Below are 23767 nucleotides of genomic sequence, written 5' to 3'. Positions count from 1 at the left end.
TGTCAGTCTGCCCCATGACTGCTGTGGCTTCATTGTAGCTTACCACCACCGGTATGACTGTGTGAGTGACTGGTGTGAATGAATAATGGTTTCTGTACCACACTTTGAGTGTACTCGAAAAAAGCGCTATATAAATCCAAGCCATTATTATTATGATGTTGATTTGATTTCTATAAAAATCTTCTAAGAATTACTGAAGATTGTTGATTGCACTTTTTATTTGAAAGAAGAAATATTTTTTCTTTGTGTTTATTTGATTTTTATTCAAGGTACTTAGATAAGAATGACCGTATATTGTTAATATCGGCTACAAAATTTAATTTGTATCTTTTTTTTCAAAAACGTTTTCGGTTGGTGCTGTGCCATGGGATTTTATGGACCTTGGCTCAAGAACACTGGTTTAAGAGAGAGTAAAGGTCCCTTTAAGAGAGCTCTTCTTCTCTGCTGCAAAAGTTGGATGTGTCGCCACCTGCCGTCAAAAATATTTTTCGGATCACATGTTTTCTCACAACACCTGTTGCTTTGTTGGTGGAAACAAACAAAATCTGTGCTAGCCTAGGCTCTAGCATCGAGTTAGCAACATCGGGGCTTAGCTCAGCCCTCATCAACAACTTTTCGGGTAATCAAACATGGCGAAGGCAGGTCATCGGCACGCAAACTGCAGTGTTGTTGGCTGCTCCAAGCAACACAAAAGTTTATTTTTACTCCCCTCGGTTGAGCTTCTCAGGACCCGGTGGCTGGAGTTCATCTACAATGGTTGTGTGCCAAAAGGGATTCCTAAACGATTGTATGTGTGTGCCCATCATTTTACAAAGGAGTGCTTTGAAAACATGGGCCCGTACAGAGCTGGTTTATCTCAAAGACTCCGGATAAAACGCGACGCGGCACCAACACATCGTAACTCAAGGACAAATGTGGATGTAAGTTCATACCATGTTGTTTTTATTTTTTTACTTCGTTAGTCTAGTTAGCGCGATAAGCTGTTGAAAAGTCTCTAACGTTAGCACGGAAGCTACTGTTGCTAATGTGTCCACGCGAGAACATGACGTGTGCTGTCAGTGCCCGATCGTTTCAACGCATGCGCGAAACGCATCCACATCTGGTCGGCCTTTTTTACGGCAATTTGTGTACTATTTATTATAAAAGGTTGAAATGTGCATTCTAAACCTACATGTATGTTTGGAGTGAATTCTTATTAGTAAATATTTTTGTTGCCTCATTGGTGTTGATAAATATGTTTAAAAAACGGAATATGAAAAAAAGAGGAAAATACTGAATTTAGAAAAAACAGCGTTTTTTTGTGTCCCAAAGCCAACAAATGACGCGAAGTCAGAGTTAGCCGGACTATGGCTCCATCTTATCGGAACGGAACACGTTTCCGTCCGGACGGAATTCTGTGTTGCGCGAAGACTATTTCACGGATGTCAGGCGGGGGGTCTGCGGGGTGAGCTCATGGCCATGAAGACCACGTTAGTCCGACAGACACCAGACGTGGTTCCCTTACTATTCATTCACAGAAAGTCCATGGATAGCAGCAAAAGAGAAGGACAGTTATTAACGAAACCGATTCAAGAAAAGGTACTCACTGAACAATCTGCACTAGCTTAACAGTTGTGAAATATTAACATTCGTTTTTAAAGTGTGGCGTTTTGATGAAGAACTCCTGCAGTAATGACTAGTGTGTGTGTGTCTTTTACATCTAAACCTAGGGTTGCCACCTTTCAGAAAAGAAAATAAGGAGACACCCATGAGACCGTGAACACAATCCTTAAGATGGAACCATTTCGATATAGTGTTTCCCAAACTTAATAGCCCCATGTACCCCTAGCTCATGTTATACAATATTTGTCTCCTCCAACATTGACCTTGAATTTAGGCCTTTTTATTAATTTATTTCTGATGTTTTGCTTGTTTTACAATTTCACCTTTTGTTGTGCCTCAAATGAGTCCCAGATAGCATCCTGAAAGTGATTTCACATGGTGCATCCTGTCATGGTTCCAGCGCCTCTGACACGCCCCCAGCGTTTCCAGCATTTTTGGAAACGTTCCTCCTCCCAAGAAGATTTGATTTGTTTGTGCGAGGCGTTTTACAGATGACAGCTTTCTGAACAAAAGCTTATTCGACAGTGGATTACTAAGCAAGTTGTCACAAAAAGACGATGCAATACCTACTCCTTCAGAGCCAGCACCAGTTGAACTGCTCTCACGTCATTTTGTTAGCATAACATAGCTTACTTTTTAGCACAATCTTGTCTACCATAGCGCGCTGTATTATTCTGAGGATACCATATTCTGCATTTGGTCGACCGTGGCTCAGGTGGTAGTGGGTCGTCTTCTGATCGAGAGGTTGGGGGTTCGATCCCAGTACCTGACTATGTGTCGAAGTGTCCTTGGGCAAGCCACTGAACCCTAAGTTGCTCCCAGTGGTCGACTAGCGCCTTGCATGGCAGTCCTGTCCCATTGGTGTATGAATGTGAGAGTGATTGGGTGAATGAGCTGATATGTAAGGCGCTTTGGGACTGCTTCAGTGTGGTGATAAAGCACTATATAAATCAAGTCCATTTACCATTTTTACTATTTGTAATTTAATACTGTATTTAGGAATACAGGTGTATTAGCATCACACCGGTATGTTTTATGGAAATAAATAGTTATGTTGCTATTGGTCCAGAATAGGGCTGGGCGATATATCGAATATACTCGATATATCGCAGCTTGTAGTCTGTGCGGTGTTGAAAATGACCATACCGTTAAACTCGCGGACTTTTTTTTTTTTTTTTTTTTTTTTTTTTTTAAATGTCTTAGTGGCATTATGCACAAAAGGTGCACTTAAATTTAGTGTTGTTTTGAAATGTCATCTTAATGACAACATGCACAAAAGGGCACTATTTGTTTTAAAATATTGTAGTGGCATTATGTACAAAAAGTGCACTTTAATTTTGTGTTTTGAAATGCCATGTGAGTTGCATCCTGCACTAATGTCTTGTTTTGAAATGTCTCTGTGACAATTTTGCACAGAACGTGCACTTTCTGTTGACAATTTTATGTTTGAGCCACTCACTGTTTAATAAATACAGTTATGTCAACTTTGACTTAGTTGTGATATCCCCTTTTTTGCATGAAAGTTTAAAATTGGCATATATTAATGCAGTATGATCAAGAATGTTTTAATGTAGACATATAGAATCATCATACTGGTGTGATTTTGTGCATCAAAGTGTTAATTCAAGGGTAATGCAAAATATCAAGATATATATCGTGTATCGTGACATGGCCTAAAAATATCGCGGTATTTATAAAAGGCCATATCGCCCAGCCCTGGTCCGGACCCAGACCTTAGACAATCCTGACTATAGTTCCGGCACACGTAGTAAGCCCAATGCCAGTAGTTCTGTCACTGCCAGACCCGTGTCCTTCTAGCTATAGCTTGGTCAGTTTATTTTAGCCCTAACTCTATTCCTAACCCAGGACATACCCTAAAATGTATTGTTTTTTGTATATGTATTTTTAAAAGTGGAATTTTCAGTGTTAAATATGTTAAAATAAAATAAAAAAAAAATATGTCAGAAGTGGGATTCAAATCCACATCAGCGGAAGGAAATGTCCTCAAGTCTGGCCACCTCACCACTCGGCACATTACGCTTATGTAGAAAAGGTGCGGCAGTGACGGAACTGTGCATGTGCACAGTAAGTGCCAGAACAATAGTCAGATTTGTCTGAGGTCCGGATCTCTGGACACTTCGTATAAAGTATTGAATTATAACATTCCATCCCTAACTATTATTAGTCATAATAATAATTAAAAAAAGAAACAAACAAAAAAGTTTGATCAAGACATGGAACAAAAAGACAGGTTATGATGATATTACTCTGAATAGTGAAGTCTGAAAGAAAACGCATGAAAGGTTCAGAAAGTAGGTCAACTTCTAATGGTAATGGACTTTTTTTTTAATCACATTGATCAACAATTTTTTGAATAGCGCCTTTGTTCACAAGGTGATAAAGTGTTGCTCCTTTCCAACAGTCAAATTAAAATGCACAGAAGATCGATAGTAGTTTCAATGCGTGTGAAGGAGATGCAGTAGTGTTGTGATGACGCCACAGACAGCGTGCTGAAGGGGCCTGTCGGAACGGGTAGGAGCTTCTTAAAGTGACGGAGGCCTATTTCAAGGCGTTTGATACAGCCATGATGTGAAAGCAAAATATTCAAGGCAGTTATTTTAATTCACTGCATTTACAGACCAACATAAGGTTGCATCATCACTGTAGTGTGCTATAGAATGGTACTATGTGATTGAAAAAAGCACAATACCCCCCCCTTTAATAATAAAACCTCAAAATATTTATTGCTTAATATATGAACTTAACAAATATATCAAAACATTCAACTGTTTTTATTGCAACAATGCATTTGTTTCACAAATTTCTTCAATGTGTAAACGCTTTATTTCAACTTCAGTGTTTTTCTTAATAATGCTAGCATTTCCTTTCCTCTCCTTGGAGTTGGAATTCATAAAGGTATAATGTTTTACCAAATAAAGTAATGCACATTTTTTATTTTTTATTTTTTTTGTTCCTTGTGCAGTTCTTTTTCTAACACTAACTTGTCAGCTTTGTTGGTCCACTCTGACTGTATCTCTGCTGTGGAGGTTGCAACCTGGTGCTTCCTCCTTCCTGGAGGTAATAATGACAAATAGTTCAAATTAACCATTTAATCATGTTTAATTTTCCTGCCATTTACAGATTATCAGTTCAGTCCTGCAGGGTTCAGCTTCGAGTGTGTCTAGAAGTATCTGTGTTGCTCCTCCCATCACCACGTCACAAGCTGGGAATGAAATCACACACCCATGTTACCAGCCAAAGGTGAGTTCTTCTGATCTAATTAATAGTTGTGTTTTTGTTGAATCACTCGTGTGCCTTAAAGGTGCAGTCCGCAACTCTCAGATCCCTCCCTCCCTGCTGCTCACTTGCCCTGCCTCCAAACTTTCCAAAGTCCCTCCCTCAGAGGAGCTAACAAGTTAATGTTAGCCCAACACCAACATCACAGTAATATAACGTGCACTGTTAAAAGCGTATTACTGCAGTGCTTCTCTCTCTCAATGTGCACACACCTCAGCAGCAGCAACACAGTTACTTACAGCAGCCCACATGAACAACACATGCACTACAGAGTTCTAGTGTAGCAATTACAAATCAAACATAATGTAAATCAAGCAGCAGTAATTACCTTTCAAGCAGAAAAGTCACCAATTCCATCTTTGATTCCTCCAGACCATACACTGTAAAAAAAAGAGGTGCTCCGGGAAAGGGCGGGGACTGTGAGTAACAGCTGTCAAACAGCCCATCAAACACAGTCCTGGCTCTGATTGGTCCTTTTTGCTCTGTCGCGGTACATTCTGGCAATCTGCCAAAGGCTGAGTCAATGAGTAGTGTTTTTTTCCACACAAACTACTAGTTTCAAAGCTCTTCTTACATAGTGACAGCTTTTGCTTAGTATGACAAGTCACTTTTATAAGAGTTGCAGACTGCACCTTTGTTACGACCCCCTCTAGGATGTTATTCAAGGCTTGAGACGCCGCAACATAAACAAGACGCCACACAGAAAAACAACGATTATCAAAAGTATTTATTAACAAAATTATAGAAGTACCAACAGAACAAACTAAAAGGGACTGGAGATCCTGGCCAAACTGAACAAAAGTAGGGAGGACACTGGGCCAACCCTATACAGGGCCGTCGTCCCAGCGTCCACCCTCTAAACTACAAACATACAAAACACTAAACTACAGGAACACGAAAACAGGACTACCAGAAATCTCCAGTCCAAACTAAAACAACAAACTTACAAAGATGTCCAGTGGGGAGCTGAAGAACTCTCCCCACATGTCTGCTGCTGGTCAGTTGTTGTGCCTCCCGCTTTCTGGTCCTCTCAGCCCTTCATAAGCTCCTCCTCCCTCTCCTACCTGATTACTGATGTGAGCCAGGTGTGTTAGGAGAGGAGAGGAAGGGCAGGCTGAGAGGCCAGGAGGCACCAGCCGTAACAATCTTTAAGGTAGGTTCACACCGAATGCGACTGAAGCGACTAGATTAAATTCAAAATCTCTCTTTAAAAGCAAGGTGTGTGTGTGTGCATCCGTTATTTTGGAGTAATTTGGTGTTGCAAAACATTTATTTTAGTTTAAGGTTACGGCTCTCTCTCGGTATTGAGCGCAGTTCCGACGTCACTGTGTCGCAATTTGTTTGGGTTTAAAAAAGGTCAATATTAAAAACGTTTTTCTACTGCTAAAAGTTATTTAAGTTAATAATTCATGTCTCATGACTGTGCGAAGCGGCTGTGCTCAAAGCAAAACATGCACATTTCTCCATCAACACGGCATTATAAACGCTGATGTAAGGGGAGAAGCGTCGGAGCAGCCACACACTCCCACTGATATACTAGCAAAGCTTTCAAGTCTCACGCATTGGACGTGAGACACGCATTTCAACCTGATGTGAGGAGTGGATGCACGCACGCGGCTGATGCACATGCGTGTGTGTGAGACTGCGCCCGCGGACAGGTAGCGAGACACACACACAATGATCACCCCTGCACTAAGAAATGTCAAATGCTAAATAAATACTTTTATTTGTAAGAATTTGTCTTTTTGTGTTTAACCCCTTGAAAAGGCCTACATTCTGGGTGAACTCATCCTTTAGTGACCCCGTAAGTTAAACATTTAAACCATAGAAGCAGCGCTCTCTATGATAAGTGCTGTATACGTACGGCTGGAGAAGGAGTGATCAGTCCTCTCTCTCCCCTGTTACAGACTCCGCGCACACACACACTGTTCCCTGGTCATCACGTCACTGGAGCGATGAAGTGATGGAGCGACCAAAAAGCGCCACTGTGTTCAAGCGACTCATCACGGGTGATTAAAGCGACTGCAGTCGTTTCAGTCGCGTTCGGTGTGAATGACTTTACAGTCCCATTGTATGGGCTCCGCTTTCAAAATCTCCCAAATTTTGTTTTAGGTTTTACCCATTTCCCCGTCACGTTATAGAATACAAAATTTAATTTAATTTATCAGACCTTTTTATCCAAAGCAACGTACAACACGAGCAGTCGGAGTCAAGGTACTCGCTCAACATCGCAAAGTGATGACCCAGGTTGGATTTGAACCAGTGACCCTCTGATAACAAGCCCACTTCCTTAACTGTTCCACCATTCCACTTATCGTTTAGTTTGTTTCATCATCTTTTCCTGTTTACTGTTATACTGTACATCCTGCCCTATGCTCCTTTAACTCACTCAGTGCCATTGACGAGATAACTCGATAACCCTCATCAATATCTAAGCTGCGGGGTGTTGTAGTGACCAACTGTGCCCTGAAGATGGCAGCAGTACACCTTTAGATGAGAGATTAGCCACTGATGCTACCCAGCAAAGCAGGAAAAAGGGAGATTATGGCGCTACAGAGTGATATTGTGACGTATCCAGCAGCTCACAGCTCCACATACTAACACAGAACATGTATGGACCTGAGTGGATTATTGATAATGTTGTGATCATGAGATAAAACCATCAACTTACCGGGCTAAACGGGTCATCCCTGCATGTCGGGAGGAGAGGGGGTACAAAATACCACCAGCCTGTGAGCCAGATAGCAAAATAATAGGTGACATGTAGGGGGTAGCAGCACACCTTTGGATGAGAGATCATCCATGCTCAGCAGAGCTCAGCGGGAGAGAGGAAAGGCATTTACGAGACAGAAAATGGCGCTACGTACAGAGTTGACATTCCCAGCAGCGCACGCTCCAACCAGAGAAAGTGTGGAATTCATGGATAATGTGGCGATTGTGAGATAAAACCATGAAAAAACGGGGCAAGCAGTGACACTCTGTATGTCCGGGAGGAAGAGGACGTTGCGTCTGTGCAGACTGATGGGAGAGAAAGTTGGAGGAATGCCACAATACAGTAAGAAATCCATTCATCTCTGAACCAGAATAATAATTTTGCCATCAAAAGCCCGGTCTCTGTTTTTTTTGTTTTATATAAGGACACAATGTTCAGATGTTAGAGTTGTTACTAAAGCAAAAAAAATAACCTTAAAGTCACTGACAGGGTTTTTTTTTTCAAAAAGGCTGTTTTCTCAGCTTTTTGCTCTGAAACTGAAGATTTGTGTAAAACTTGCTCTATTCAACGGCTGATTACAAAAGAATGAAACGAGCTAGAAACAAATGGTTTTTTTTTTTTATGAAAGTAGAGGCTTCAATCTTTCATAATCTGGTGTCAGATTTCAGATAGTCATAGTAGAAAATATTCTGTGGGTCTTTAAAATCAGTCAAAATGCTCAAAAACGGCTGGCACTGAGCGGGGTCGAAAATCTGAAAATGGCTGGCACTGAATGAGTTAATAATGCATAAATTAAAACCCAGCTCTATGCACTAATTATTTCCTTTCCCCTTTCTGGAGTTCAAATAGGTGAATGTTTAATATTTACAAATGAAAGTGCTATAAATAAAAGTAAAGCAAACTTTTTATCTTCGTTCCTTGTGCAGTTCTTTTTCAAACACTGACTTGTCAGTTTTGTCGGGTCACGTCCACATTCACACTGACTGTATTCTTGCTGTGGAGAAAACTGGCCCTAAATGATTGGAAGAGGCTTGAACGGTTTAACCTTGTTTGACCTGGTGCTTCCTCTTTCCTGGAGGTAATAATGACAAATATTTCAAATGAGCCCTTTAATCATGTTTTTTTTTTCTTGCAAATTACAGATGATCAGCTCAGTCCTTCAGGGTTCTGCTTCAAGTGTGTCCAGAAATATCCATATAGCTCCTCCCACCACCACCACCACATCAGAAGCTGGGAATGAAACCACACGCCCATGTTACCAACCAAAGGTGAGTTCTTCTGGTCTAAATAACAGTTGTAGTTTTTTTTTTTTTGTTTTTGTTAAATCACTCGTGTGTCTTACAGTCCCACTGTGGGGCCTACGCTTTCAAAATCTACCAAATTCCTATTCAGGTTTTACCCATTTTCCACGTCACGTTACAGAATTGAAAATACAGTTTATTTAACTGACACTTTTATCCAAAGTAACGTACAACACGAGCAGTCAGGGTTAAGGGACTCGCTCAACATCGCACAGTGATGAAACATGTTGATAACAAGCCCACTTCCTTAACTGTTACACCATCCCACTTATCGTTTAGTTTCTGGTTCATCATTTTTTCCTGTTTAATAACTATTAAACTTTGTGAAATTGTACCAAACCTGTTCAGTTGTAGGGTTAATAGTAATAATTTTATAGCTTCAGTGAGAAATCATGGGTGCTGGGACTTCAACAAGTTAAATGCATTACATTATTTACAGAAAAATAACACACTAAATAAACATTAAATTGCTTTTTTGTACTCCAGACCACGCAGAACCTTTCTCATTTCATGAGTGAAGTGTTTGTTTCATGCCACAGATATTCTAACTATTTTGCAGCGTTCAGTTTTCACTTATTTGGAATGTTCTGTACTCTCTGCAGTTTATTTTAATACAAAAACACATTTGTTTTAGAGATTTTACAAAAAATCTGAAAAAGCATGAATAAAGCTTACTTAAATTAAAGTTTGTGCTTTTTGAACAATGAAATCAGAATTTTCTTTATCCATAATACACATTCTTGGCACTCAGTGATGAAAATAATAAACACAATTTTGTTGTTTAAGCTCATTTATTGTTTTCATTAATAATCATAAACCAAAATCCATTTAAACTGAAAAACTTGTCAAATATTGTTAGGCAATTAATTCAGATTAATGTGATTAATTAATTACAAAGTCTCTAATTAGATTATTTTTTCAGTCAAGTCCCACCTTTAGTTATAACATGGCAGCATCACTGGTTAGCATCACTGCTATCTCTCAGCCCTCTATAGAAATGTGTGATATGATCCCAAAACATTATATGTAAAAAAAAAATTTTTTATCGCCACCAGCAAATCACCCTCAGTTTCCTCAAAATCCTGCACAGCCATGCTAAACAAATAAACACACACACGCACGCACCCCTTGTGCTGTGGTAATACATTGTAAGTTGGAGTCGCTGTTGTTTTCTGTTGGGATCGTGTCATAGGTCTGGTCTGGGTGAGTTTGTGTGTTTCGGCCCAACACTGTTGCCGTAGTAGTCGGAAGTTGCCATCTTGAAAGCCCATTACCTACTGGTCTCTATTAACTAAGTTCTTGTATTTTTGGCTTGTGAGTATGTTTAAGTGTATTGTTTGATAACACACCTAAGACTGTGTTTGTGAAAGTGAAGCATAAACGGTGTGTTATAAAAATCACAGCCGATCGCGGTAAATGTTAGCATGAGCATATACATGGGTTTTCCCATAGACGTTAGCATGAAGCTAGTGGACTTTTTGTATAGTGGTATTATCTATTATGAGAACACTAATATGTATTTGTATATTCAGTTTACATTGTTTCTGGAGTAAAGACTAAGAGTTTTTCTTGGAATAAAATAAAAAACATATTTTTTTACAAAATAGATTTTTGAAGTTTATGAATTGATTGAGAATTGTGGATGATTAGAAGCGCGATTCGTATGTGGTTTTTTTTTTTTTTTTTTTTTTCCCACCCCTACCACAGTGACCCATAAACCCACTTTTGGAGTGAGGGCCCGGTTAGCCTGGTGTTAGCGCCACACTGCTCGACGCTAGCACGTGTGTTTGTTCATTACACTTTGCTTGGTTTGACAGCGTGTCTGCCCTCTTACCCAGGCTTAATGGTGCGACTGTCAGCGTCCCCTCTCCAAGCTTACAGCGTTACTGCTTTCACGGTATATATATATGAGACATAGCTCTCAGCTGACTGTGTTGCTGTGTTAGAGGTGTGTTATCCTCTTCCCTCAGCTTATACGGTTTGACTATTAAGCAAAATAGCTAAATATCCTTGTGTTGAGCATAAGCCACTGGTGCTGTGTGATGTGCATCTGCTGTGTAGTTAGTGTTTGCGCCCCCTTCACTCAGCTTATCGTGTAAAAGTGAGCTAATTAGCCATTCACAATGGAGGGCTCCCACTGTTGTGCTGCCTGTGGTGCCCTCCTTGAGGCCAGTGATGGCCATGACCTCTGTCCAAGGTGCCTCGGTCCTGACCACCTTAGAGAGGGCTTATCTGGCAACCCGTGTATGAATTGCAGTTAAATGCCTCAAGCACTGAGATTGTCAAGACTAGAGCAGGTAGCCCCTGTTGGAGGGGATGACTATTAAGCAGGATAGCTAAATCGCTATAGGAATGTGCCTCCTCCAGGTAGACCTAGGGGCCCCTCCACTGTCCCTCGTTTCTGCTCTCCACCACAGGTTCACCCCAGGGGGAGTTACAGCCCCCAGCGTCTTTCACGGAGACCAATCGTGGACTTTTGCAACCCTGCTCCCTTACCACCCAATCAAACCTGAGCTGAGGGTCCTCTGCGCTATCCCTCCAGTGCCCTGAGGGGACAGAGGGCCAGAGAATGAGATCTGTGGGTCGGCCGTTAGTTGTTTTTCCTCCCGACAGCTCAGTCACTGGGCTGCTCATGCTTCGGATCCATGGGTAGTCTCTACCTTGACTCATGGGTACAAGCTTCATTTCCGACGTCTTCAGTCAGGTCTAAGCTACTGTCATCAGCAATACGGCAAAAGCTTTAGCACTTGACCAGGAGCTGTCTGCCCTCCTGTCCAAGAAGGCAGTAGAGGAGGTCGATCCTCTGTCACACCCCGGAGGCTTCTACTCCACCTACTTCCTCGTGACAAAAAAAAACTGATGTATACAGGCCAATATTGGACCTGAGGAGACTCAATCTTTATCAAAAAGTGTTACCATTGTGCATGCTAGCTACACCGGAAGTCTTACAAACAATAACCCGGGGGGAGTGGTTTACATCCGTCGATCTGAAAGACTTTTACATTAATGTCCTTATTGTACCTCAGCATAGGCAATTTCTTTGCTTTGCCTACAGAGGTAGACACTGGCAGTTTCGAGTGCTCCACTTTGGGCTCTCCCTCTCCCCAAGGGTCTTCACGCTTTGTGTGAAAACTGCTCTTGCCCCCCTGCAGTCACGGGGCATGAAGGTGTTGCCATACCTGGACGACTGGCTAATCTGTGCACCATCACAAGCTCAAGTGGTCCAGGAGACATTCAAGTAAGTAAGTAATTTAATAATAATAATAATAATAATAATAATAAATTTTATTTTTACAGCGCTTTTACAGTGCTCAAAGACGCTTTACAGGGATAAACAATAAGTAAAAATACAGAGGCATAGACTTAAGTAAAAACACAATGTAATATTTATTTAGCGCTTTTTGCAGATAAAATCACTAAGTGCTGTACAGAGTTGTGGTAAAAATACAAGTGCAACATCATAATAGAATAATAAAACATGGGTGCATAATCATCTTAAGAGCAGCAACATTAAAGGATAATAAAAATTTAAAATCCATTTAACTAAAAGCTTCAGTCTCCTTGCTCATGTGGCCCAATTGGGCCTCAGGGTCAATTTTGAGAAGTCGTGCCTCAAACTCTCTCAAAGGACGAACTTTATTTGGATGACCTTGGATACCATGACCATGAGGGCACAGCTAACCTCTCATCGGGTAGGGGATGTTCTCCGTCTCCTCACACTCTTCCAGGTGAACAGGGTGTTGCCATTTGTCACTTTCCTGCAACTTTTAGGCAATCTGACATCCATGACAGCTGTGGTCCCACTTGGTCTGCTATCATTGCGCCCCCTGCAGAGGTGGCTGTACGGCTTCCACCTGGACGCAAAGAGCCATAGTTAACGGAAGCTCAAGGTGTCACCCCAGTGCCTCCTTGTCTTTGCCCCTTGGAGAGACGAGGATTTCCTGTTGATAGGCATCTCATTGGGAGTGGCCCCAGGCCACCGCAAGACCGTCACCACCGTTGCCAGCCTCTTTGGTAAGGGGGCCGTCTGGCTGCAAAGGACAGTTCAAGGATGGTGGTCTGTGCAGGTCATCACGAATCACATCAATATGCTGGAACTGCGAGCAGTGCGCCTAGCTCTTGAGCACTTTTTGCCATACCTGATGGGAAGACACATACTCGTGTGGTCAGACACGTCAACTGTCTTCCACATAAATCACCAAGGGGGGACCAGGTTTGCCAGACTGTTGCAAGTCTCCCATCACCTTCTCAGGTGAACCGCCCCCCCGTCTGGCCAGTCTGCGAGCCATGTGTTTACCGGGGAAGTTGAACCAGCTTGCTGACTCCCTCTCCTTTCAAAAGCCTCCACCGGGAGAGTGGCGCCTCCACCCAGAGGTGGTGCACATGATTTGTAATTTTTTCGGCAAAGCAGGGGTGAGATCTTTGCCGACAGTATGCCAACAGGTAGAAGTTGTTTGTGGAGTGGTATGAAAACCATGGAGAGGATCCAGTGCTTTGCTCAGCACCCAAGGTTCTGGAATTCCTGCAGTCTCTCCTGAATAAAGGTCAGGCTTCTCAGTACGGTTGGTGTCTGGGATTCCTCGTGACTATGCTGGTATAAGTCATTCTGTGCTTTAAGCACGGCCTCTGGCGGTCAGCAGGGATGAAATTGAATGAAAGTTACAAATGTAACTACGGTTTTATGAATCCTGAATGACCACCAGGGCGCCATGTCACTCAGAATCCTTGTGTTCCTGCGAGAAGATTCAGTAGCAAACGAACCTCAGGTGATACCTGAACTTATTACCTTTCTTGGATCAACTCAAACTGCGCATGCTTTAAGCACTGCCTCTGGCAGTCATTCTGGATTCATAGAACCATAGTTACATTTGTAACTTTCATTTTCGGTGGAAAAACAGAGCGTGTTATTGTGATATTGTCCCAAAACATGCATGAGAGATTTCTGTGTCATGTTGTGGAAAAAAGAGGATGGAGTAAAATTAAATGAAAGTATATTTTACAAATGAAAGTGAAGCATTTTTTTTGCTGTGATCTACATTAACTGTTTGTCTTCCTTGCGCAGTTCTTTTTCAAACACTAACTTGTCAGTTTTGTCGGGTCAGAGCTGAGCTCCTCCACATTCACACTGACTGTATTTCTGCTGTGGCGAAAACTGGCTCTAAATTAGTGGAAGAGGCTTGAATGATTTAACCTTGTGGTTAACCAGGTGCTTCCTCCTTTCAAATTAATCATTTAATCATGTTTTATTTTCCTGCAAATTACAGATGATCAGCTCAGTCCTACTGGGTTCAGTTTCAAGTGTGTCCAAAAACATCTGTGTAGCTCCTCCCACGACCACATCACAAGCTGGGAATGAAACCACACGCCCATGTTACCAGCCAAAGGTGAGTTCTTCTGGTCTAAATAACAGTTGTAGTTGTTTTGTTTTTATTGAATCACTTGTGTGTCTTGTGAATGACTCATTATCATGCTTCTGAAGAGCTTGATGACATCACATTGTTTCAATGAGGTGTATTGGAGTAGGGACACATCTAAAAATCTCAGGAATCCAGCCCTCAAGGACTGAAGTCCGGCACCCCTATTCTAAACGATTCTCAATTCTGATTCTTTGAGTTGTCCATCAACCTCCTATCCCCAATTGCCAGCTGAACACTCGTCTTCTGAACCATATCATCTGACTATCAGAGAAGAGCAAAATGTATTGTGTCTACGCCTTCTCTGGCCCTCCACTTGTCCCCCCTCCCGTCCGTGCCCATGGCAGGTTCTGGAGGAGCGCCCACTGGCTGCTCGCCCGCGCCCAGCGGCTGGATATCCACTTCCCCTCCCCACCCAGCCCTCCCCTAATACCCCTCCTCAGATCCGCCACCCACCCCAACCTGCCCACGTGCTATGGTTTTCGTGACTGTGTTTTTGTAGCCGAGAGGTTTTTTGCTGGTTTTGTACTCTGCCGTCCTTTAGGGACTTCAGTTCAAGATCTGATTTTTCCCCTCACCTCTCCTCATGATGTTTTTCCTATTTTTCATCTAAATTCCGGATCACTCCAATGCCACTGGCGACCCACATTTCTCCGGTTCTTGTATCCCATGTTATTTGTGACTGTTTTTTCATGTTTTCGTTAGACATGATGATACTGAAATGTTTGTACAGCACTTTGTGGTTTTTACCTGTTAAAAGCACTCTATGTTATATGTTCTTAGCAAACCTGGCAACATGGTGCCAAGAGAAGGCGCCGTGCCGAGAGCTCTGTTACGCACTGTCTATTTTGTTGTTTGTACTCGTCTTTGAAACACTTGCTACAGTTAAATACAATCGAGAGTCGCTTCCTAAATTTCGGGATGAATTTTGTGGACTTTCGCATTTGATTTCTGAACTGAGGTGCGAGGATTTCGATCTATGCCCCACTCGGCGGAAGGGCGGCCAAGAGTGGAGGCGCTGAGAGCAGAGCGAGGGGACTGGGCGGAAGTGCCGACAAGCGGGGAGGGCTGCTGGTGAAGCTACGCAGCCGCTCAAGGATGATCCCGCTGCCGTCCATCTACCTGGCAAACGTCCTATCACTGCCTAACAAGATAGACCTGCTGAGCCACATCCAGACCCAGCGCGAGGCCCGGGACTGCTCCATGTTCTGTCTGACAGAGATGTGGCTTCACGGCGTAGTGCCAGATTCTCTGTTCACACCTCGGACAGAGTGAAGGAGCGCACCGGGAAATCAAAAGGCGGAGGTGTGTGCTTTCTTATTAACAAACGCTGGTGCATGGACAATGTTGTTGTGAGCAAAACGTGTACAGCTAATCTTAAATGTCTCGTCGTTTTATCTCTCTCGGGAGTTTTCTGTGATGTTTTTGTGCTCAGTTTATATTCATCCATGGGTGGACACCTCTGCTGCTCTCAGTGAATTGAGCAACATCATAAACAAGTATGAGAACTCAGAATCTGATGCAGCGGTTATAGTAGCTGGTGATTTTAACAAATGTAAACTCAAGACGGCTCTTCCCAACTACTATCAACATGTGAAACATCCCACTCGAGTAGCACACATTTTAGACCACTGTTACAGTAATGTTAAGTCTGCATATACTGTGGGTCAGGTTTAAAACCAGCTTTTGGCAAGACTGATCACTCATCTCTCTCCTTTCTACATACATCCAGAGGAGTAGATGAATGACGCAAGCATCACATACTGTACACTGTTGTACTAAGGACAGTGAAACTGAATTGCACGGATTCCACGGACTGATCTGTTTTTCAATCTAAAGATTTAGGCGAATATTGTGAGGCTGTCACTGGATACATAAACTTTTGAATAGACTGTTGTGTTCCAAAGAAAGTTATTAAACAACAAGTAAGTCATAAACCGTGGTTTAACGCAGATGTGACCATGAAGTTGAAGGAGCATGTGATGGCCTTCACCTCTTGGAAATGTCAGAGAGAGAAGATTACTACCTTTGACAGCTCACTGCCAAATGATTTGAACCATTTTTATTGTTGTTCGGACACCATGGAGAGTGAGTCTGTGGACTTTTTTTTTTTGTGGGTTGAGAGGAAAGTGGTTTCACCGTTCTTCAGGAGGATGTAAAGCGGGCTCTGTCCAGGACCAAGGTCAGGAAAGCGCCTGGACCGGACGGCATTCCTCCCCATGTTCTAACGCTGTGTTCAGAACAACTTGTTTTTGCTTTAACCGACCTTTTCAACATGTCTCTGAGGTACTGCACTGTTCCACACAACTTGAAAAAATCAACCATCATCCCAGTGATGGGATGATGGTTGTTGGATGTTTAAATGACTATCGGCCTGTGGCCCTCACCTCAGTTCTCATGAAAACTTTTGAGTGCCTTGTGCTGGACCACATTAAAGCCCAGATCCCTGTGTCAATGGATCCATTTTAGTTCGTACTGTATATAGACAGAACAGTGTCCTGTTTGTTTTTAAGAGAGTCTTCTATGTTTTATGAATGAGTGTTTGACAGTGCACTTTGAGCTACTTGCACCTTCTTTTCCAATGTGGTTTTATACTGCAAATGGCAAATAATCTGAATCTATGAATACTTTCCTTTGTAGGTTTTACCCATTTCCGATTCACGTTACAGAATACAAAACATGATTTCATTTAGCAGAATCTTTTATTCAAAGTAACGTACAACATGAGCAGTCAGGGTTAAGGGACTAGCTTAACATTGTACAATGATGACCCAGGTTGGATTTGAACCATTGACCCTCTGATAACAAGCCCACTTCCTTAACTGTTACACCATCACACTTTTACAGAAAAATAATGCACTCAGGACCGGATTCACTAAGATCTGAAATAAGGGGTGGTAATTAAGTTGCGTGCCTAAATCCTTAACTGACGCAGTTTCCTCGCCTGCTGCATGGAATTCACTAAGAATGCAGCAATCATTAGTGCACCAGCAGAACTGGTGCAGACCGCCCCTAGTTAAATGAGTGTTTGCTGGTTTAATGTCAAAACGTTGGTGTGCACAAGCACACTGACATTTGAGGAAGTTAAATTTGAGGCAGATGGACTTCTCAGTCTGCTGCACAAACATTTAATAATGTAGAAAACTGTTTATTTTTTTAAACAACAACTTTAAAACCTAATATTTTTTCGTTCAGACCTGTAACTTTGCTCTGATCAGTGCATGCAAAATAAGCAGATTAGGACAGAAACCATCCTATTGATCTAGCGTTGATCTGAGTTAACACAGCTACACAGTCTGTCAATCATTCTGCATTTTTTGAAGACACTATGTCACCATTGTGCCATCAGTGCTAATGCTTAAATGACGCATCTGATCTGCTTATTCTGGCCTGACATCAATACGACACGAGACTTTGACGGTTAAAACATGGATGGAAAGGAGATCAGTGGAGCAGTGAGTCCAAGCGATATAGATCCACGGTTGTGTCCATATCCATCTCTGCGCACAGCAAACCTCTTTTTCTCTTTCTCACACACACAACTGGAGCCTTTTGTTTATCTGTGTTTTCTGTCAACATTTACTGCAGCGATGATCTCTGTGTGTTTTTGCACCTCCTTCTCAGTTATACTATTTTTTCGTACTAAAATTATCTCTGCAAACAGTTCAGATTTTTTGAATAGCATTGCTCACCCTGCATAACTTTATTTGTATTTCTTTCTCCCATTTTTTTGCTCCCCCAGGGAGATCCGCCTACTATGCATATATATTAGGGGGAAACCCACTCAATGAATAAGCGGATTCGGCATCTCGCTGCGCGCAAAGCATGCTGGTCCGGGTCAAAGGTCAGGACTACCCAGCTCCCGCCTAGCTCGTGTCATAAAACGTAAACATAGCCGAGTCTGACAAAGATATTGAATATTTTGAGCGTTGTAAAGTGGATGTTTTAAAAGAATATTGTAAGAGAGGGCATTGTCATTTCAAAAAGCGCCTATAGTTTTGACAAAATAGCAGGAACGAGAGGCTGTCAACCTTGATTATAAATTTCTGCTCGAGATCGATGTTGACAGTTGATCCTGGGGGGATCGGGCATATTGTGGCGAGAAAGAAAAGGACGCCAACAAACCCCCGAAACCTGCTGGGTGAGAGACACCTCTCTAACATGTACACCACAATATAATGTTTATATACTAGTTTACTAGTTAGCTTTAATGTAGTACAGTATATGTCAAACTTACTGATTTAATCCATTCGGCACGACGTTCTGGATCTTTTCTTTCAGTAGGAAATGGGATGAGTACGTATGGCGGGTCGCATATACATCGTGAGGTTCCTTTATTGCACTCGTGAACGGGGCAAAACTCTTTCATCCACGTATTAAGCCCACGTGTACCGTTGGAACAGCCACGCACTGAACAATGGGACCCTGGCATATTGCCTTAAAACGACCTTAAGCAAAGTAAATGCCTAAAAGTCCGTATAAGTAGCCGGTTGTTCCGCTAGACAGGGGCTTTGTTGACACGCTGGGCAGTCGTGAACTCTGACCCGGATATATTGACCCAGGAATCGCGCATGCGTACTGATAATGCTGATTTGGCTTATTGAGGGAGCATTGTGAAGCACAGCTCACACGCGCTCCTGATTCCCTGCCCTTTGTACTCCTTATTGGCACGTGGAGTGACGTTTTCACACGTTTTAATACCACTAAACCTTTTGTGAATCTGCCCCAAGTGCTTTTTTTTTGCACTCCAAACAGTGCAGAACCTTTCTCATTTCACAAGTGAAATGTTTATTTCATGCTACAGATATTCTAACTATTTTGCACTGCTCAGGTTCCACTTCTCTGGAATGTTCTGTTATTTTATACAAAAACACATTTGTTTTAGAGATTTTACTAAAAGGATGAATGTAGCTTACTTAAATTAAAGTTTGTGCTTTTTGAACAATGCAATCATAATATTTATTCATATTACATAATGTTGGCACTCAGTGATGAAAATTATATACACAATTTTGTTTAAGCTCATTTGTTTTCATTGAAAACTGAAGATAAATTAATTCAGAATAATCTGATTAATTCATTACAAAATCTCAAATTAATTAGAATATTTTTTTTAACCAAGTCCCACCTCTAATTATAACATGGCAAGATCGACATTAGCATCACTTCTAACCCTCAGCCTCCTATAGAAATGTGTGATATGATCCCAAAACATTATTTGTGAAACTTTTATTTACCGCCAACCAGCAAATCAATGTTTCCTCAAAATCCTGCACAGCCGTGTTGACTGGAGAAGACTGCCATGATGTGTCACCAGCTGAACTCCTCACCAGTTCAGCTAATACACCATCAGCTAAAGCTGTCTTTGTATCAGAGCCTTTTCACATTTCAATGCAGTCCTATTAATCTGAAGCAACACATTAAAAACACGCTTCAAATGAAGTTATGGATTTATTTTCAATCACAAGATAACAAACACTTTCTAGGCATTCAATCGCCTGTTTTCGGATTTCAAAAAATAGCGGCGTGTAATTGTGGTATTGTCCCGTAACATGCACGAGGGATTTCCGTGTCATTAGCGGTTCAAAACAGTCATAGAAAATTGGTAAAATATTTTGAAAAAGTTTTGAAAAGTCATTGTGAAAAAAGTGTGGGAACCCTGGTTTATTCAAAATGCAATTTATTTAAAAGCTGCTTTTTCATTTTGATTTTAGTTTCATTTTCTTGCCAATTACAGATTATCAACTGAGTCCTGCAGAGTTCAGCTTCGAGTGTCTCCAGATGTAGCCGTCTATGTTCCCAAATTACATTTCATCATCTTTCCCTGTTTAGATGTATTTACTGGTTATTAAACTTCCTGAAACCGTATCAAACATTAAATAGGGTTAATAGTCGACTGTTGTTAATTTTAATATATGCTTCAGTGAGAAATCATGGGTTATAACGTAACAAGAAAAATGTTAGCAACACTGCTAACCCTCACTGTCAAATATGATCCCAATAACATTTGTGAAACTTTTAATTACCGGAAAATCACCCTCAGTTTACACGAAAACCTGCGTAGCCGTATGATTGGAAAGTCTTGTGCAGTGATATATCACCAGGTAAACTCATCACCACTACAGCTAATACACCATTGACTAAATTTGTTTTTGTACCAGAGCCTTTTCATTTTAGAATAATCTGAATCAACACATGAAAAAACACTTCAGATGAAGCTCTGCGTTCATTTTTAATCACAGGATAACACCACCACTAAGGGCCCAATTGAACATATTTGTCCATTTGTTACTTTCTACCTAGACATTCAGTCATCTGTGTAACTTTGTGTTTTTGTTTCTAACAGCTTTGCCATGTATCGTGCCAGACGGACCCAGTGCAAATCTTCCCATGTGGCGCCAAAGTTGTCGTGCTAGACCAAGACTTTTCTGCTAAAGTAGCAGATCTACAGGACATAATTCATGACCACAACTACCACAGCTCGGATCCAAGCACCCAGCTTAACCCCACATTTAGTCATGGGATCAAATCTGAACCTCGGACATTTAGTCAAGAGATTAAATCGGAACCTCCTACGTTTGGTCTAGAGGTTACATCTGAACCACGAACATTTAATCAAGAGATTAAATCGGAACCTCCGACGTTTGGTCTAGAGGTTACATCGAAACCACCAACATTTAGTCAAGAGATTAAATCGGAACCTCCTACGTTTGGTCTAGAGGTTTCATTGGAACCACCAACATTTAGTCAAGAGATTAAATCGGAACCTCCTACGTTTGGTCTAGAGGTTACATCGGAACCACCAACATTTAGTCAAGAGATTAAATCGGAACCTCCTACGTTTGGTCTAGAGGTTTCATTGGAACTACCAACATTTAGTCAAGAGATTAAATCGGAACTTCCTATTTTTGGTCTAGAAGTTACATCGGAACCACCAACATTTAGTCAAGAGATTAAATCGGAACCTCCAACGTTTGGTCAAGAGATTAAATTGGAGCCACAAACACATACAATATCTTCTCCGATTCCTCACTCTTTCACAGCTGAGCACACTCGATTTACACCACAGGACATCAAAATTGAACCAAGCTCTGATGCTGCTGTTTACACATCTCATAATGTTTTACTTGACATGAATGACACCAACTATGCTGCTGTTGACACATGTTTAACCCAACTTAACCTCACAACATGCAAAGAATGCAACAGTCGGGTCAATGGGATAACCAAGGTCGTTGAAGGTGGTAACGTCATTTATAAAGTGGAGTATTTGTGTAGTCATCCTGAACTATCCTGGTCTGCACATCCTCTCTTAGGCAACGTTAAATCAGAACTATGACATTCTCTGACGAACTAGCATTTCAGTCAGATGTTGAATTTTGCCTTCGTTTGAGAAAAAAACTGTTTATTACTGAGTGAAAAATTCACATTCCAGTGAGTGATGGAAAATGGAAGCAGCAACAAGGAGGACATGGATATTTTGACCACTGAAGGTGATCAATGAGAGACATGTACACGTGAAGATGGCATCATTCATCACTTTGGTGGTGGTGTTTTGTGTTGCACACAACGCGTCTGCCTCTGTCCTGTGAATGTGATTTCACATCAGCCTGTATCGACTGAAAACAGACACTTTATACGTATTATGTTGCACATTTGTTGTTACACAGCAGCGCTGACATGCAGTCTGTGAAATGTTTATTTTCTATTGTTTCATGACGTTACCAGGCGATATGACACCACCTCATGTCAGTCAAACAGTCAATAAAATATGTTTAAAAAGCCAGTCCTTGTTTATATGTAAAGCTAGCACAAACCTCTACCTCAGCGATGTTAAAATTATTAGTGTTCATACACTATTTTAATCTCAATGTACAGTTTTCATTCAGTTTTCCCTGTGTGAATAACTTGGATGACGTCCATTTGTTTGTTTTCTACTATACATTGATGTACACGTTTAAAACTGAACCATGTGGAATTTTAATTTAACATGAAAAAAAACTAGTCAAGGTATAGAAATATTTTAAATTTACAAATATTTATACATCTGGAATAATGAACTGACTCACCACAGCATTCAAACCAAAGTGGAATCTGTTAAAGAAACATTTCACATGCAGTTAATGTTTAAGTGAAAATACATTCAAAGTAAAGCAAGCGGATGCTGTGCTGTCAATGATCATTTGGGTTATTTACTTCAGTCACCTCTGATTTGGGATATTTTGTAGTATTTTATAAAGATATATTTTCAAATTTTACACAGGATGAATAAAAAAAAAAAGTATTGTACAGTGTGTATGAAAAGTTGAAATTATACTTTTAAAGTACAAGAGAAAGTGTTAAATGTATTATATGAAAATTATTATACTTTAAAATAAATTGAAAGTGTTTTATTTATATGTTAATGTACTTTAAAATAAGTGCAATTATTGAAAATGTACTTTAAATAAATATAAACTAAAGATTAGATTGTATATATATTTCAATATACACAAGGCAGATTTAAAATAGCTGCTAAAAATGCACTTAAGATTAATATCCAAAAATAAACATTGCATGGAGATTTAATTTGTTTTAATCAATAATTTGAATCCATAGGTGAATAACTGATGATTTACATTTTTTTGCATTAACTACAATTTATTCACATGGACGTGAACTTTAATTGGCTGATGAAAATTCTGTTTTTGAGGTTGTATTATAATTTGCGGGGCGGGGTGCGCTGGTCCTCAGCTCCTTGGGGTTTTCTCGGGTGTGTATGTGGTGGGCTTGGGGCTCCCTGTTCCCTTCCCCTCACCTAGGCTAGGTGTAACACTGCCCTCTCTTTTATATCCTCCCTATAATAACATGCATTGCTGTCTTAAAACGATTGCACTTCTTGTAGTGTTGACCTATGACAGCATGTGCAGACAGGAAAAAATAAATAAATGCACATTTCAAATAAGTGACAAATTCATTTATGAATCACATTGTTATTAAAATTGATATGATTGTTTTACCCTATAATTAATACATATTCTGGTATTAGTTAGAGGTTCTTTAAACTTTAATGTAACACCCACATAAATCCTTATAGAGTACAGATAAGATATATATATATTTTTTTAGTTATTCTATCTCTCCACTAGATGGCGCTAAATGAGTTCTTTAATGAACAATTAAAGCTGGACTTTTATTTCACTCGGTACAGATAATCACATTTGTGTTATTTTTTTATACAAAAGCCGAATGTCGATAAAAAGTTAAGATTTCAGCGAGACAAAGCAAATGTATTAGCGTAGCACATTTCATACATGGCATTGCAATGTGCTTTACATGAGTAAAAAGTGCAATAATAACATTAAAATAAGCTGTAAAAACATTGAATCAACAATAAAATGATTGAAAATCTCCTTCTCAGTCATTCACAGAAAAGCTTTTAACTTGGATTTAAAAACGTT

General features: G+C 40.8%; 1 protein-coding gene across 2 annotated transcripts; it reads left to right on the top strand.

The window, feature by feature from the left end:
- The first annotated feature begins 204 nt into the window (after positions 1-204).
- On the top strand, positions 205-22113 carry LOC114455398 (uncharacterized). Of its 2 annotated transcripts, none has more exons than XM_028436614.1 (5): positions 205-920; positions 4744-4863; positions 8755-8880; positions 14178-14297; positions 20674-22113. In XM_028436614.1, exons 1-5 carry the CDS (start codon positions 630-632, stop codon positions 21664-21666), a joined length of 1650 nt encoding a protein of 549 aa, XP_028292415.1. In that variant the 5' UTR covers positions 205-629; the 3' UTR covers positions 21667-22113. The 2 variants fall into 2 exon arrangements, with proteins under 2 accessions (XP_028292415.1, XP_028292416.1); XM_028436615.1 differs by lacking the exon at positions 205-920 and adding an exon at positions 975-1578.
- Positions 22114-23767: the final 1654 nt, after the last annotated feature.

The sequence above is a fragment of the Gouania willdenowi genome, chromosome 21, assembly GCF_900634775.1.
Source record: "Gouania willdenowi chromosome 21, fGouWil2.1, whole genome shotgun sequence".
Taxonomy (NCBI): domain Eukaryota; kingdom Metazoa; phylum Chordata; class Actinopteri; order Blenniiformes; family Gobiesocidae; genus Gouania; species Gouania willdenowi.
The sequence above is the reverse complement of the archived record's forward strand: the minus strand, read 5'-3'. Positions and strand labels throughout refer to the sequence as shown.